We start from the raw sequence: 15,968 nt of genomic DNA on the forward strand, positions 1-15,968 counted from the left end.
ACCAGTGCGTGGGCTGGATCTACGCACTTGGTCCCAGCTTCTGCATTACGACACTCCCAGAGGTCAAGGAGAAAATTAACGCAGGCTTACTCTCAAGTAAGTGTGTATAGCATCAGGACCTCAGTCGCCTCTGAGTGCTGACCCATAAATAGGTGACTATTTTCCCTGTGTGTGAAGCAGGGGAGGAGGGGGAAATAGGCAGGCTTGCAAGCTCTTCTCCACCACTGCAGAGGTTGCCTGGAGACCTAGAGTGAGAAAAGAGAGCCGAAGAACCAAGGGAGCCACTGGAAGGAGGGATGAAATTAGGGTGGTGTAAGGTTTCCTCTTAAGTTTCATAGCTCTTGTAGGAGCTGTATTTACTAACCTTGGTGTCAAGGCAAAGAGATGCATAATGATGCAAATAATGGTCAGTGATTTATATGGTACATATGGTGACAAAAAACAATGGCTCCACAACTGTGAAATGCAGAGGGGTTGAAGAACTATGTGTGGACTGATTCAATTGCTTGTGGATCAACTGTCAAGATCAGGAGTAAGTCAAGCAGGCAGAAAAGCCTAATGACTCTACAGTTTGTAATGCAGTATTTTACAACTAACTGTTGGTGCCTCTTCCAGCACCCAAAAGTTGCCATATTGCAATTTGTATCCTTGTTTATGACCAGCTACATACCTGGACCGACAGTGTTCCTGCAATTTAGAAACTATGCATGCTGTCAAAAACTCAGCGCTTAGATGCAGTTACAGGCAAAGGAGCAAGAAAGACAAAATAGTGGCCCAAACTGTTGCAAGCACAGTGATCCAAAACATTTTTGTAGGTCTTCATCACTTCAGCTTTATTGTACATTACATAAAACTTCTTAAAAGTAGCCACAAGAAATGGGATTCCCCAATGAGTGACAGGATGCATGAACCTTTCTAACTGAAGATGCATTCAGCGGAAATATCTGTTAAATGCTGCAAATCACATGTGTTAAACTGTCCATCTGTAGCAGCCTATGACAAGGGTTAGATCCATTGTTTATCAAAAGAGGTATGTATTTCAAGGCTTGCTTGCATTGCCACTGGGTTGAGCAGTACCTGCTCCTCATTCTGACAAATAAAATCTATGTAGCCATATAGCGTACAAACTAAAAGCTCCCATGCGTATTGCTTATTTTTCTTTCTTTCTTTTTGGCATTACAAATTTTTTAAAAAGAAACACGCACACAATGATGTGGAACATTACAAAATGTGGGTAAGCGTCAACTTATTTCAACCCCAAAAAAGCAAATCCATGCGTGACTTTTTCATTCCAGCAGCAGCAGGAGGAAGAGGGGATGGGCAATAAACCGGACCATGCTGTAGGAGTGCTGTTGTTAAGAGCTAAACCACTGCGGCATTGACTGCCAGTAATCCAATGCAGTGGTGGAGACACACTGTGGCCGGACTCTACTTCTCCAGGTTGCCTCCTTGTATTTCTTGCAGGTAGGCATCAATGATATGGGGGGGCACTCCTTGCATTAGTAGTCGGAAGAATGAGACCCCACCTGTGGACAAGGAATGGAAACAATAGTTAAAAGCAACCAAGATCAAAGGTGTAAAAGCAAACCAAGATCAGGCCTGAGTGCCAAGTATAAAGAAGCCTGTTTCTAAACACATGTATGTGGGGGGAGGGAGAGAATATGCCATGATTTCAACTCAACATCTATATCAATAGGTTTGATTGCAGCCACAATTTCCTCTTTGCAGGGGGCACACTAGGGGAGGCTGAAGCCATTGAGAAGGTGTTTAAAGTTGCCTTCCCCAGCGTGCCAGCCAGAGCCCTGGCCAGCCCAGGTGGAGCTCTGCTCCTGTGTGCTCCTACCCCCCAAAAGCCCTGATTAGTAGTATAGTGAAGCCTTGCACTTCTCCCTGAATTTCCCCAGTGAAGTTCATTAGCTCGAGAGAAAGAAGGGCCTGTTTTATAACAGCAGAATGGCACATTGGAAGCCTCTAGATCAGGGTCCTTAGCGTGGTGTCTGAGGGTGCCGTGGTGTCCTCTGACAGCTTTCCTGGTACCCACCAACTGCTTTGGAAAGAGGGTAGGCCAGGTAGGCTGCTGTACAGTACAGTTTCTTGACTGGACACTAGAGATATGATTTGCTGTTCAGGTTAAAATACCGTTGTTTCAGTGGCAGCTGCCTATTCGTTCTATTCTCTCTCTCTCTCTTCCTTCCTACTGTATTTTTGTCAAATTATTCCCATTGTCCCCTGCACTTGGTCTTCCACTGTGTATTAGGGTTCTCTCAGTTTTGGTGTCTCCAACCCATCAGCATGGAGACAGCTAGTGGGGGGAGCCTGGCTCCCAAAGAGTTTCATCATCACCCGTGCCTGGCACCATATCACCCAGAAGTCATATCATCACGCTAACATTTGGGTAAAAAACTCTATGGAAAAAAGTCCCCCACCAGCATCCAGGTAAAACCTGGCAACCCTACAGTGTGTGTGTATGAGAGAGAGAGACTCCATCTCCCATGGCAGCCATATTGTGCTTGCACCTACCACTCTGTGTCAGAATTCCAAAGGTCCCTATAGGCTCAGAAAGATTGCTGGACCCTGCTCTAGATGGTCCCATCTCAAAATACATTCAGCAATTAATACCTGTAACAGCTCTACCTAACCACACATAGAAGCAACAGTGACCAACCCATCTTGTAAGGCTCCTGCACACAGATATGGCTACTGTTGTGTAGGATGGCACTATGAGGAACCAGTTACCAGTGCTTGCCCTTGACTTGGGCTGATCAGCAGTGTTGGGAAAGGGGAATCAATCAACTTTCTCCCTTTTTGAACAGGTTTTTTTTTTAATTCTCTAGAGTGTCTGTAAAGCAAATGCATATTGAGGCCCCATGAAGCAGAAGGATTATATGCATGGGTCTTCATTATACTACTTGAATTCTAAACTCAAAACTTGATTTGCTAGAGCTTGTCATGGGGGGAAAATTGGAGAATTCCTGCTATAAAACCAAGCTTCCTAGAATTGCCACCAGTTCTTCCAAGCATGAGCATTAATAAACAAAAACTTACCTTTGGGTGTTTTCATGTACAGTACCATGAATCTAAAACACAAGGACCTTTTAAAGATGAACACTTCCTGTACACTTTTAGCTTGACCAAGGAGCCATTTAACATTGATCAGAGCTGAAGTTTTCCAGTTCAACCAAATGAAAATGCAAATAGCATTTCTGTGCCATCTCCTATATCCAGCTAAAACCACATGGCTCAGGTTTGAATCAAGGTAACTAAGGCATGTAATTGAAGATTTTTAAAAATGACCTCTTGCACTATGCATTCTTAATCTTCAGTGAACGTAGAAGACAGACATGGGGGGAAGGGACTGGCATGCTTTTAAAGCATTCTTTAAATTTACTACAATGCAATTTTTTTTTACCAAAATCATTCACTTTTCAAGTAAAATTAGATAACAGTTGGTATCATTAGCATCATTTTTTTAGGCATCTGGACCTAGATGCGAATAACTAGATGCTTGAATGCTCCGATAACTGGGCGTGTTTATTTATGTAGAATAAGCTGTTAAAGTACATGCTTTATCATGTCCTGCCGAAGCATTTATATATGCAGTTAATAAGTAGTTGCATCACTGCAGGGAATTTGCTACCGCAAGCATTTATTCAGTGATAGTTGGTTAATTAAGGGTGCAGTAATATAAAGTTAGTTTATTACAATCGTTGGTTTTTATAGCCTCATTTTCATTAAGTGATGTAATGAAAATTATGCCATACGTCAGTAGGCTTTGTATGACGTGACAACAGACATAAGCTTCATATGCAGGGACCATATGAAAGCTTACCTTAGATGACATTATACATTCAAAAATCCTTACTGCGCAACTAAGGGAAAGAGAGAGAGAGAAGTTGTAAGCACTTAACTCGCTAACACAGAAGTACTGAACTTGCTGAGTGAAATTATGTCCACAAATTATGATAAGATGATGTTTTAATCCTTAGTCATGTAAAACATGTGAGAGAGAAAAGAGGGGGGGGAAGCAAATGGAAAGTCAAATAGTCAGGGAAGGGGAAGTCTAGCACCACTTCAACATTATCATTAATACATGAAGCTTTATTAATTATGCACAAAACGCAAATGATTGGCTCTGGCAGCTAATCTAGAAGACTCAGTGGAGCCAATCAGATTGTGCCGCTAACCTTGAACCAAAATTTCCAACTAAACTAAAGCATATATATGTATATGTATATATATATATATCTATACAGTGAGAGTGAGAGATGCTAGGTGTTTCTCAGTGCCGTAAAAAAGCCACACACATAGATATACATATATATGCTAAAATGAAAAGGCAAAATTATCAAGTATTACAAGTTACGTGATGTGCTGTGACAGTTCTCTACAGAGTTACTTCAGGGTCCTGTTTATTTCAACAGGCTTCGATTAGAGTAGCTCTGCATTGGACTGTGCTATTAGTCCTGTATACTTTTGCAAACAAGACCCATATTATTTAAGAAACAATATATATTCTGTGTGAATTTCAGGGACAGTAAGCTGTAGCCTTCAAAAGAAATACTCACACTAGGCAGAAGAATTAGTATATATTCTTATAGTTTATTTACTTTATAAGATTTAGGTTCGAAATTGTAAATCTGACCACCACCAGCTTATGTGTTCATTTTGTCTTTTTTTTTTTCATTTGATAATGTATTCAGAAGGTCAGCATTCCTCATTGACGCTCAGAAGCAAGTTAGCTTTTCCAGTCCTTCTGAGTGTTAAAATAGGCCCAGTTCAGACTGATAATCTAATTGATGCTTAAGCCAATTATTGGATGTATAACTGCACAGACATGCCTAAACCTTCACTAAACTGAATGTTAGTTCCTAAATTCTTGATTAATTTGGCCTTCTTTGCTCATGCCATAGCAAGTATGCCATAGAGCAACCATATCGTCTAAGAGCAAATATGAAAAACACGCTTCTCATGCAAACACAGTCTAGGTGAGAAGAAAGGAATGAAATGGAAGGTAAGGCCTAGTGGAATACACTTTTAGAAACCTGTTTGTGCCCCGACAAGAAGATTGGTTCTCCTGGGGTAATTATTCCATGATATATCACTGCAGAATTAGAATATTTGTACCAGCATTTAATCTCAATTGAAATTATTTTAGATTCACATAGTAGATCATAATCAGTGATGTCACAATAACAACACAACAATCCCATTTCTTAGGTCACAGTCCTCAGACCATGATCTGTAGTAGTCATCTTCTGATGGCAGGAAAAATTGGCTAGCCATGTGCAGGCTTTGGGATTGGTCTGAATTTCCTTGGCTATTCAGAACTTTCTTGAATCGACTGCAACTTTCTTCATTAATTCCAATTAGATTTCTTAGTTCTTTCAGCTGCTGAAAAAACAGCTTTTGCAAAAACAAACAGCACTAGACAAACATAATAGGCTGACTCCAGTTCCAGTGGCCAGGCCCCCCTGGCCACCAGTGGGGGATGGACAGGTAGTCTGAGAAACTCCTGGAGATTTAGGGATGGAACATGAGGAGGACAGGGATCTCAGTGGGGTACAATGCCAGGGAACTTGAGGACTCAGTGGGGTATAATGCCAGGGAACTTGAGGACGACAGGTACGGTATCTCAGTGGGGTACAATGCCAGGGAGCTTGAGGAGGACAGGGATCTCAGTGGGGTACAATGCCAGGGAGCTTGAGGAGGACAGGGACCTCAGTGGGGTACAATGCCAGGGAGCTTGAGGAGGACAGGGATTTCAGTGGGATACAATGCCACGGAGTCCACCCTCCAAAGCATCCATTTTCTCCAGGGGAACTATCTCTATAGTCTGTCTGGAGATGAACTGTAATTCTTCCCAGCCAGCTTTCCAACTGAACCTCACCCAATTCCAGTTATATATCGGGTTTATTACAAAGTGCTGGTTATTACCTTTAAAGTCCTATATGGCCGAGGACCTGTCTACCTAAGGGACCATCTCTCCCCATATGAACCCCAGAGAGCACTGAGGTCAGCGGGGAAGAACCAGCTGACTATCCCCGGGCCAAAGGAGGCAAAACTCCAAAATACTCACACACAGTATTGAGCCTTGAACAGTTCCACAGGGCCTGCAAGACCATCCTTTTTAAGATGTCCTTTGCCGATTGAATGATCGAAGGATTTGCTTAAAGTGACTTGCCATCATATTCGCTGATAGAATAGCACCAGAAATGTTGATTTTAACTTATAATTAGAATGTTTTTAAGATTAATGTTGTTTTAATATCCATTGTATAACTTATTGTATGAAATGCTGTTAGCTGCCCTGAGCCTGCTTTGGCGGGGAGGGCGGGATATAAATGAAACATTATTATTATATTATTATTATAATTCCCTTCGATTGTTTATGGGTCTATACAGGCTCCTCTTACGCCTTTTTGATGGTCAAAGGGCCTCCTTTCTTTTTGAACAGCTGGAAGGCTGACAGGCTACAACCCAATGCATTTTATGTTGGTCTGCACTGACCACTTTATAGAGAGCTTCACACACATCAAATGAGATATGTGCACTTCCAGGCAGGGCTGGCCCTGCCACTAGGCAAACTAAGCAATTGCCCAGGGTGCTGGCCTTCTGGGGGTGATGAATTGGGGACCCCCCCCATGTGACTAGGTGACATTATCAGTGCGGGGAGGGGGCACCAGAAGTCAATCTTGACTAGGGTGCCAGACAGTCGAGGGCCGGCCCTGCTTCCAGGGAGTGCAGACTGAATTGTGGACTGGAACAATAGAGATGCTTCTCCTGTGTAAAGCAGGAACATATTTCATGTTACTTCTATGAAAAGGAGTTCAAAGAATCTTAAATGGCAACTGGTGCAGATGGGGGGGGAGGTATTTCAGAATTTCCTGCATTGTGCAGGGGGTTGGACTAGATGACCCTGGAGGTCCCTTCCAACTCTATGATTCTATAAGCTCCAGCAATGATAATATATGTCCTCTAGAAGTCTTTAAAAGGTATAATCAGCGGTGGAAGCAAGTAAAGAAGAGCAGAATATGCTGTTCTTCTAGTACTTATGTAAGTAGCCCAGTAGTGGCTGCGATAGGGAAATGTCCCCAGCAATGAGTATTTGTTTAAGCATAGACAGGACAAGTGCATACGTAATTCAGTGCTACTGCAACTCATTAGTTTCAGGGCCAATGGAGTCAAAAACCCATTGGCACTGCCACTGTCAAAAATACTGTTGAGTTAGAGAGATCTCTGGGACTGCTAGTTATGTGGAAAGCATGAGCTACATGCTCAATCAATTCAGCAGGAACAAAGGTTGATCAACTGACCTAGGAATGGGTTGCAAACCAATTATTAAGTAAAAGGGCTTGTGGCTTAGGCTGACAAAGCAGAAGGAGAGCAGAGGGAGAGACCATAAAGGGGATGGCACACAACTCAGGGCTGAGATATTCACAAGATTTTTTTCTTTTTGTCTACTGTGAGGCAAAACTAAATTCACATGTTCAGTGCCTCTAAATTCACATGTTCAGTGCCTCTAAAAAAAAGGGAAGCTGGTGTATTAAGAAAATATTCTGTTATAAATGGAAGTCCATAACATGAAAGAAAAACCATGAATACATTGACTTTTAGAGCAATTTGACAATAATGTAAGAGTTACTAGAGACATAAAAAGCTTCCTGTTGTGGAATTTTTATCTGATGTAAGGAGCAAGACATTACAAATGGGATTCTGAAAGGGTGACTCAGCAGGGTAGGAAGACTGGGGAGCTAATGACTTATGATGGCAGGCTTAATTTAACCTGATTCTAACAGTTTAAAACTAAGTGAAATGGCTTATCAGCAGCTAATATTTGCTCCTGTGGAGTGGCAAAGTGCTTTTTACCTGGAATGGGGAATCTCTTCCACGTACCAAGAAGGGTATTTATTTATTTTGCCAAATATAACCAATAATTATCGACATATATAATGAACAATGATAGCGAGATCGATAATGTACATTGATAGACATTTTGTGACATGGTTAATTTCTATCATATTTGAGTTGTTGGACTGTATGAATAAGAAAGTTAATTACAGTCTAAAGCCAGTAGGACTGCAATATACAAATAACGCAATACATAAATCAAACTTTTTACATAAACAGTGAATGACACATTTGATCTTAATAGTATAACTTTAAAATAATATAGGGTTGGATCTCACAAGTGCCTTTCACTATGTTGAATCTTATGACACCCTTTTAACCAAGTGTGACTCCAACAGAGAAATGTCTTTCTTTGCTGAAGAAAGACTGAGAGTCATCCTACACATTACAACACGCGGCTGCAGATGTATACCCTACCCTTCTCTCTGAATCAGAGACTCAGAGCAGCTTACAATCTCCTATATCTTCTCCCCTCACAACAGACATCCTGTGAGGTGGGTGGGGTTGAGAGGGCTCTCACAGCAGCTGCCCTTTCAAGGACAACTCCTACAAGAGCTATGGCTGACCCAAGGCCATTCCAGCAGCTGCAAATGCAGGAGTGGGGAATCAAACCCAGTTCTCCCAGATAAGAGTCTGCACATTTAACCACTACACCAAACTGGCTCGATACAATCATATTGCACCTGCAGCTTCCTTCCTGGTGGGAACTCATTTAAAAGTGCTGTGGTGGCCCAATTTGGATTGGAACCATGATGTGGGGGATAAGGGCCTGCTTTTGCCACTCATGCTGCTTTTCTAAGCTAAAACAGTACTGGGAGTTGTTATTTGCCTCGCTGGGGGGCTGAACATAGAAGTGTTGCATACAAGCAGAGCCCCCCAAGTGGGGCAAATAACACCTGCTAACCTTGTTTCAGTTTGAGAAAACAGCATGGAGGGGAGGAGCTCCCCCCTCAAAATGTGGTCCTGACCCAAATCTGGCCACTGATGCACTTTCAAATGGAGGTTCCACTGGGAACTCTCAGCTGCAATATGTCTGGAAGTCTTTGTGGTGGACTCACATATGTTGCAATGTGTAGGTTTGGCCTCAGTGGAAAGGAATCAGAAGATCCAACCCCATGCTTTCAGACTATTCACCACTAAATTAAGCTCCTTCTCTGATATTGAAATTTTCTTTCCTTTCATACTAGATGTCATAAATCTACTGCAATAGTGTTAGCTTTTTATGTAAACAAAATTACTGATATTTAAAAATGTGACTGATTGATATAAATGAATGTTAACCATTGTAAATCTTCAAATTTGACTTTATTTTGTTTCAGAACTGCTTATCCATATTTCATATATTTTTATTATACATTTCTAGTTTTGAAGAACAAAAAGAAAAATTCTTTTTTATATATATCTAGAGCTTGCTTCTCCATTTTACAAACACAGCAAGGTACCCAGTAGCTGGCCATACAATACTGAAAGGCAATTGTAATACAAATCTAGAGCCCATACGTCTGTATCTGAACATGCATGTTGCACTAAAATTAAAGTATTCCTACTGAGGTCAACAAGGCTATAAAAAGTATTGCGGTAGTAAAGATCAAGTTATAGGTTTCTTTTCTATTGTCCACTAGCTTTGTGCAACTGACATCATTCCTTTATTGCTTTGCCTTATTCAAATATTACACTGAACTTTTAGTAGCATCACTGAGGAGTACTTTTGATGTTAAAAAATGTTTTACAGCTACTAGAAATGCCTAAATATTTCACCAGGGTTTTGATAATTTTTTCCATGTGATCAGTAAGACACTAGTGACCATTTCTTGTGATGCTCCCCCCATGTAGCTCAATCATCACAGATACCAAAGAAGGAACAGCTCTCCCCTGTACATTTTTTCTAGCTATGTGACTCGGGTTGTAGAAGAACTATTTGATTTAGGTGAGACAACCTTACCTTTTACTTCCAATTTGCACTCAACTTCTGCCTCACCAAGTGAGTTGACAGCCTTGCAAGTATACATGCCGCCATCATAGGGACTCGGCTTGCGTATCTCCAAAGTGCACACACCCTGGTTACTGAACATTCTGTACCGCGGGTCATTCATGATGATTATTTTGTTCTTCATCCATGTTATCTTGGGCTGCATGAAAAGCACACATTAGAGGTATGAAAGGAAATGCTAAATTCCCTTTTTGTGGTCTTCAGTTAAATGTGACATTTGTAGCAGGGAAGCTATTCGGATCTGTCATTTCCATGAATGTTAAGGACCAGTGCCGGATTAAACCCTGTGGAGGCCCCTAGGCAGTCGAAATCTTGGAGGCCCCCTTGCAAATTATCTCAGAGTCTGAGTGCCTGCCCCACCACCCACGGCCCCTGCTGCAGCCTGCAGGCACCTTCTTAAAAGCCCCTTTTACTAAACTGCAGAGGAGAGGCAGAGAGAGGCAAACATGGTGACAATGCCAGCAGTAGCTGCACCAGGCAAGTAGGGCAAAGAGCGGCTCAGTTGCTGGGAGGGCTGCAAGCAGAGGGAAAACTGGGGGAGGGGGAGTTGGCCTCGGACCCCTAAAGGTGTGGGGGCCCATAAACCAGTGCCTACTTGGCCTAATTGTAAAGGGGGGAGAGGGGAAGGGGAGGGGAAGCAGATTACATTCGCTGGCACTATCTTTTTTCTGTTGCTAGGCCTAATTGTTAATCTGACCCTGTTAAAGACAACTCCCCAAAGGCCCTTGCTTAAATTCTAGAAGGATTCTGAATGCTGCTCAATACTTCTCCACTGAGAGAAGATTTGCAATTCCCAGACCTCTCAAAATACCCCCTCTCGGGTTGTTTTGGCCATCAAGTCAAAGCTGACTTATGACAGCCCTATATATTCTACATGTGCAGAGGTGGTTTGCCATTACCTGCCTCTGTATAGCAGCCCTGGCATTCCTTGATGGTCCCCCATCCAAATACTGACCAGGGTCAACTCTGCTTAGCTTCCAAGATCTGGAGATCAGGCTAGCCTGGGCTATCCAAATCTGAGCACATCCCTTTCATTATCAGCACCCAGACTAAAACTTGTTGCAAATGATAGATTGTAGTGATTGTGCCTATAGGAAATGAAGCCATAAGTTCAGGGCTATCAACATGTCACTGGCCCTTGCTTGTGCCTTTTACAACAGCCGGACACACAGAAATTAGCCAAGGCAAGTTCCCCCATCACTATCTCCACAGCACCTCAATTAGTGTCAGACTCAGAAAAACACCAGAGTAGCAGCAATGGGCAAGCTGCCAACACTAAGTATATCCAGATGGCCCAAGGAAGGGACTGAGTGAATTGCACAAGAGATGAAGATGGAGAACCATTAGGGCTGACAATAACCTGGAGAGGGGAGAAATATCCTTTCCCTGTAATAGAGCCTTCAAGTGTGGGAGTCACCTTACCTTAGGGTTTCCTCGGACACTGCAGTTCAAAGTTGCATTGTAACCAGATACAGCATATGTATTAATTAAAGGCTGAGTAAACATTGGTGGCTCAGTGAAATTGAACTCTTCATAAACTGGATTTTTGTAGACTTTACCTGTAAAAGAGACCCTGAAGTTTAGGAACCACTGCTGCAGATGGGTGGGTGGACACACACAATGCATTGCTTTAAAGCTGCAGCCTTCCTAGCTGAGCGGTGAATGCTGCTCTCTTTCCGTAGCACCAATGGCATGTGAACAACATTCCCCTTGAAATGCCTACTATACATTCCACATTTGGTCCAGTCAGCCCAGTGTGGCCTGTAAGTGGCAGCTGTTCTCTGTGGTGTCAGGCAGAAAAAGGGTCTTTTCTCAATACCTCTGTCTGAGATTTGAAATTGCTACTGACTCAGGCTCTACTCCTGAGCAATCTTTCCTTATTATATAAACTGCCTTGCTAAGGTATGAGACACTCTTGGTTGGAATTGCCAGATTATCCTAATTTTCTGCATTTAAGAAAGGAAAAGGAAAGGTCCCCTGTGCAAGCACCAGTCATTTCTGACTTTGAGGTGACATTGCTTTCACAGCGTTTTCACGGCAAACTTTTTACAGGGTGGTTTGCCATTGCCTTCCCCAGTCATCTACACTTCCCCACCCCCAGCAAGCGGGTACTCATTTTACCGACCTCGGAAGGATGGAAGGCTGAGTCAACCTTGGGCCAGCTACCTGAATCCAGCTTCCACTGGAATCGAAATCAGGTCGTGAGCAGAGAGTTCAGACCACAGTACCGCAGTACTGCTGCTTTACCACTCTGCGCTATTTACGAACATAAGAGAAGCCCTGTTGGATCAGGCCAATGGCTCATCCAGTCCAACACTCTGTGTCACACAGTGGCCAAAAAACCCCAGGTGCCATCAGGAGGTCCACCAGTGGGGCCAGACACTAGAAGTCTTTACATGGGGGGGGGGGGCGTGGTGACTGAGCTTCAGGCTGGTTGCATCCCTCCTACGCTCCTGCAGGAGATTAACAACTACTCCCAGAAAACACAGCCAATTTTGGAAAGAACATCAAAGTCAAGCATGGGAAGGCCTAGAGCAAAAAAAGGTACTAAAAACCCTCCCAATAGACCTCCCAGAAAGGGTAAAACTGACTTAGAATCTGAAGATTCTGGCTTGGAGACTTCTCTGTTAGAGGAAATGGCAGCCAAAGGGAGTAATCCTCCCCAAAGTGAACAGACTGAGATATTGCATGCCCTTACAGAGATAAAGAATGAAATTAAGAGAGGTTGGACAATTAAAAAAGGAATTTGGACTTCTCAAACAGTCAGTCGAACCAATTAATAAGAAATTGGATGAACTCACTGCAACACTGAAAACAACAGATAAAAAAGCTGAAGCTGCATATCAGACGGCAAAAAAGACAGAAGAGGATTTGAAAAACTTTAAGGACTTTGAGTCTGGGCCAAAAATAAGATTATACTCCAGGAGTTAAAATTAAGAGAAAGAAAGGCCAAACTCCGTGGAATATCTGAAAATTTTGGAGAGTCAGAAAACCTTACTACAGCTTTAAATAGATGGCTGAATCAGATTCTTCCCACAAAAGGAGAAGCAGAACCTTCCCAAGAGATTGTCATCTCTGCCTTTCTATTAAATATTTTCAAAAAGGCTCCTGATAACGTTTCCCCAGACATTGTTGAGGAATTTAAACAACTACAGATGAAGAACAAACTTTTTAAAATTGCCAGGGACTGTGCCTTGAAGACACGACAGTTTTTTTATTTCCTGATATCCCAGCTGAACTAATTAATGCAAGGAGGAGATTGAGAGGAACAACAAAGATTCTTCGTGACAAAGGAATTCTATATAGATGGTTACCACTCAGTCATCTAGTGGTCAATATGGAAAATCAAACTTTTACTGCATATAATGAGGCATCTGGCAAGGAACTAATAGACAGTGTAATTGAACTAAAGTCTGGAAGAGTGTGAATTGGGAAAGTATGTTTTGAATCGGGAAATTATGTTTTCTTGAGGAGTATTAATATAATATAAATATAGTCAGAAGACAGAATAAAGATATGATGAATGGGAATGGAAAATGGGGAATGAATTGTTAAAGCTAATGGAGTAGCAAGGAGGTGGTGGGTGTGCCCCCCCCCCAGACCTCCAACTGTAGAGATTTTTCTACAGCACCCAGTTCTGGAGGTAACCCTGTCCAGCTTTCTTTTGCAGACATGAGAGAAGATAGTTAAAGTTTCAAAAATTAAGTATGAAAATATGGAAGTCCATGAAGAAGTAAAGAAGTTTTGGAAACAAAAGAAAGAATATAATTATGATTAGAATAAGAATTAGGAAAAGTGGTACGGGGATCGGGTGAAATCGGGTAAAGAAAGGAAATAAAATAAAGAGGAAGGGGTTTATTTATTTGTTGTTAGTATTCAGTTTGATTTGTAGAAGGTAATAAGCAAAAAATGAAATGTATTTATTTGTGATGTATAAATAAGTTGATATATGCACACTTAATAAAATATTAACACTAAAAGTCCTCACACAAAGCACCAAGAACACAGAGCATCACTGCTCTAGACAGAGAGTTCCAACGATAAGCTGTGGCTAACAGCCACTGATGGACCTCTAATGGACTCCTAGATGATTATCCCTGGCTCGAAACCGGTAACATGTTGCATTCTACCTCTGCATCCCAACTCCCTTCTTTGCAACACGCCTGGAAATCTGGTTGGTCTTGAAGGTGCCCTTGAATGTCAATCTTCTGTAGATTGTCCTTGTTACAGTGGATACCCCCAGCCAGAGGAGGTCTTTATCCCAGTTGCTCTTTATCTCAGAGAGTACCATAAATGTCAACATCTTGTCACTTCCATAGGACACAATGGTCCTTAGATATTGTGACTCCCAAAATGTGTCCAATATTTTGAAAGTATCATTTACCAAAAATCATGGTTAACTTCTGCTAAGTTCAAAAGGCCTTAACACATGCCCCTTGAGAAAGATACTTGGGTGTATGGCATAGTGGTCTCCACCACAATACTGCATGTTCTTCCATGCAACAACCCAGTTAAGGATCCTCACTTCAGTCTCTCTAAGACCTTTAGTCCTTTATATAATCTCTATTTTTTTCCCCTGAGGATGACATGAATGAAAAAGTCCCCAGCCTCTAGCCTCTTAGACAGTTGCAAGTACCTTTGGCTACATTGCCTGGATAGACTGGTCACAAAAACCACACCACCTCTCCTGGTCTCTCATGGCCCAGCTGAGGTTGGCAAAGCATGCACTTGCTATTATCACAGTTCAAAGCATTGCATTTATCCTATAACTTCCAGATGGGCTATTGTTTGCATTTCCCAAATTCCACTAGACTGTGTAGGCAACCAATGAACAAATGTGAAGATGGCCTACAATACTGAGGCAGACCACTGGTATTGTCTATTCTGACTGGCAGCTGCTCTCAGCTCAAGATGTTTCACACCTCCTACTACCTGATCCTTACCGGACACTGAACCTTGGCCCTTGTGCATGTAAAGCAGATATTCTGCTGCTCCGCAGGCACCTTCCCCATTTAGAAACCTTTTTTTGCTGCCTGCAAAATATTTTGAAAAATAGACTGAGAATCTGCTGGTTCTGCATAAAGCGAGAGCCAGCCAAAGCAGATCTTTTGACAAAGGCAGTGACTAATATATTGTCTGGAATTATTTTGGCACTCGGTGTGACATACAGTGCTGGTTAAGTCTTCCTACTGTTTTCAAAATAGGAAACTAAGTAGTTTATTGGCTTTGAGGACTGAATGGGTTTTGCGTAATTCACAGTGACAGGCAAAGTTCTACAATCACCTATCAAAAATACAAGGCCCAGCAGAATCAGTGTTGACAAAAGAAAACTGACAAGTTGTTTACACAGGATGTGGGTGAAGAGTCAATTTCATTTTCCCTCAGTTCCTCAGCCCCAGCCTGAATAAGGACCCTCACATGATTACTACTGTCTTATCAGAAAAAAATGCTGGGACAAATCTGTTCACAGATCTCCCAGAATCCATCTGTTTTGACCCTTAGCACCATATTTTTACAGTGAATTGGCTAACCATCCTTTGCAATCACAGCACTCTCTGTTGTCATCGTTGCATCCTGGCTGAGACCACACATATTTTCAGCGAAGATCCGGAAGTAATACTCATTGCCGATGACGAGTTCTGTAATGGTAGCACTAGTTCGGTGGTAGTGTTCGATTACAGTGAACCATTCCTGCAAGACACAAACCAAGGTTTAAGTTTCTTACAGTTGCAATCAGCTAACAGGCAACTGACTTTAGAGACATCTTCTATGGAAAAGCAACCAAGAAAATAAACATTGAAGAGATTAAGGGCCTTTCTCAGGAAGACCAGGCTCAGCCTTCAAAGATACGAGCCAGCAATAAAGAAAAGAGTTGTAACACTAAGTGTTTTCACTCTATATGTATAGAGCAGGGGTGGCCAAACTGTGGCTCTTTCATACCGGAAGGGAAGCTGTATGAGAGAGGAGAGGAGGGAGAGTGTAACCTGGTAGTTTCTTTCTGAATTGTGCCAGAGTCATCCTTCGATTGCCAGGGGTCAAACTACACTGAGATCAATGACTGGCTCTTGTAA

At 42.2% G+C, this 15,968-nt stretch overlaps 1 protein-coding gene across 12 annotated transcripts in view; it reads right to left on the reverse strand.

Moving 5' to 3' along the window:
- Nucleotides 1–1,196: 1,196 nt before the first annotated feature.
- Nucleotides 1,197–15,968, reverse strand: part of MYBPC1 (myosin binding protein C1) — a 120,850-nt gene continuing 106,078 nt past the window's right edge. For 7 of the 12 annotated variants that reach the window (XM_060245631.1, XM_060245625.1, XM_060245622.1 and 4 more), the window contains 4 exons: nucleotides 15,429–15,588; nucleotides 11,320–11,456; nucleotides 9,850–10,036; nucleotides 1,197–1,526 (listed from right to left, as the gene is read on the reverse strand). In XM_060245631.1, coding sequence (XP_060101614.1) covers nucleotides 1,429–1,526; nucleotides 9,850–10,036; nucleotides 11,320–11,456; nucleotides 15,429–15,588 — 582 coding nt within the window. In that variant the 3' untranslated portion in view covers nucleotides 1,197–1,428. Of the gene's footprint in view, nucleotides 1,527–3,829; nucleotides 3,870–5,042; nucleotides 5,102–9,849; nucleotides 10,037–11,319; nucleotides 11,457–15,428; nucleotides 15,589–15,968 lie in introns of all 12 variants that reach the window. The other 5 variants (XM_060245632.1, XM_060245623.1, XM_060245634.1 and 2 more) reach the window with 2 other exon arrangements.

Source organism: Heteronotia binoei, chromosome 8, assembly GCF_032191835.1.
Source record: "Heteronotia binoei isolate CCM8104 ecotype False Entrance Well chromosome 8, APGP_CSIRO_Hbin_v1, whole genome shotgun sequence".
NCBI lineage: Eukaryota > Metazoa > Chordata > Lepidosauria > Squamata > Gekkonidae > Heteronotia > Heteronotia binoei.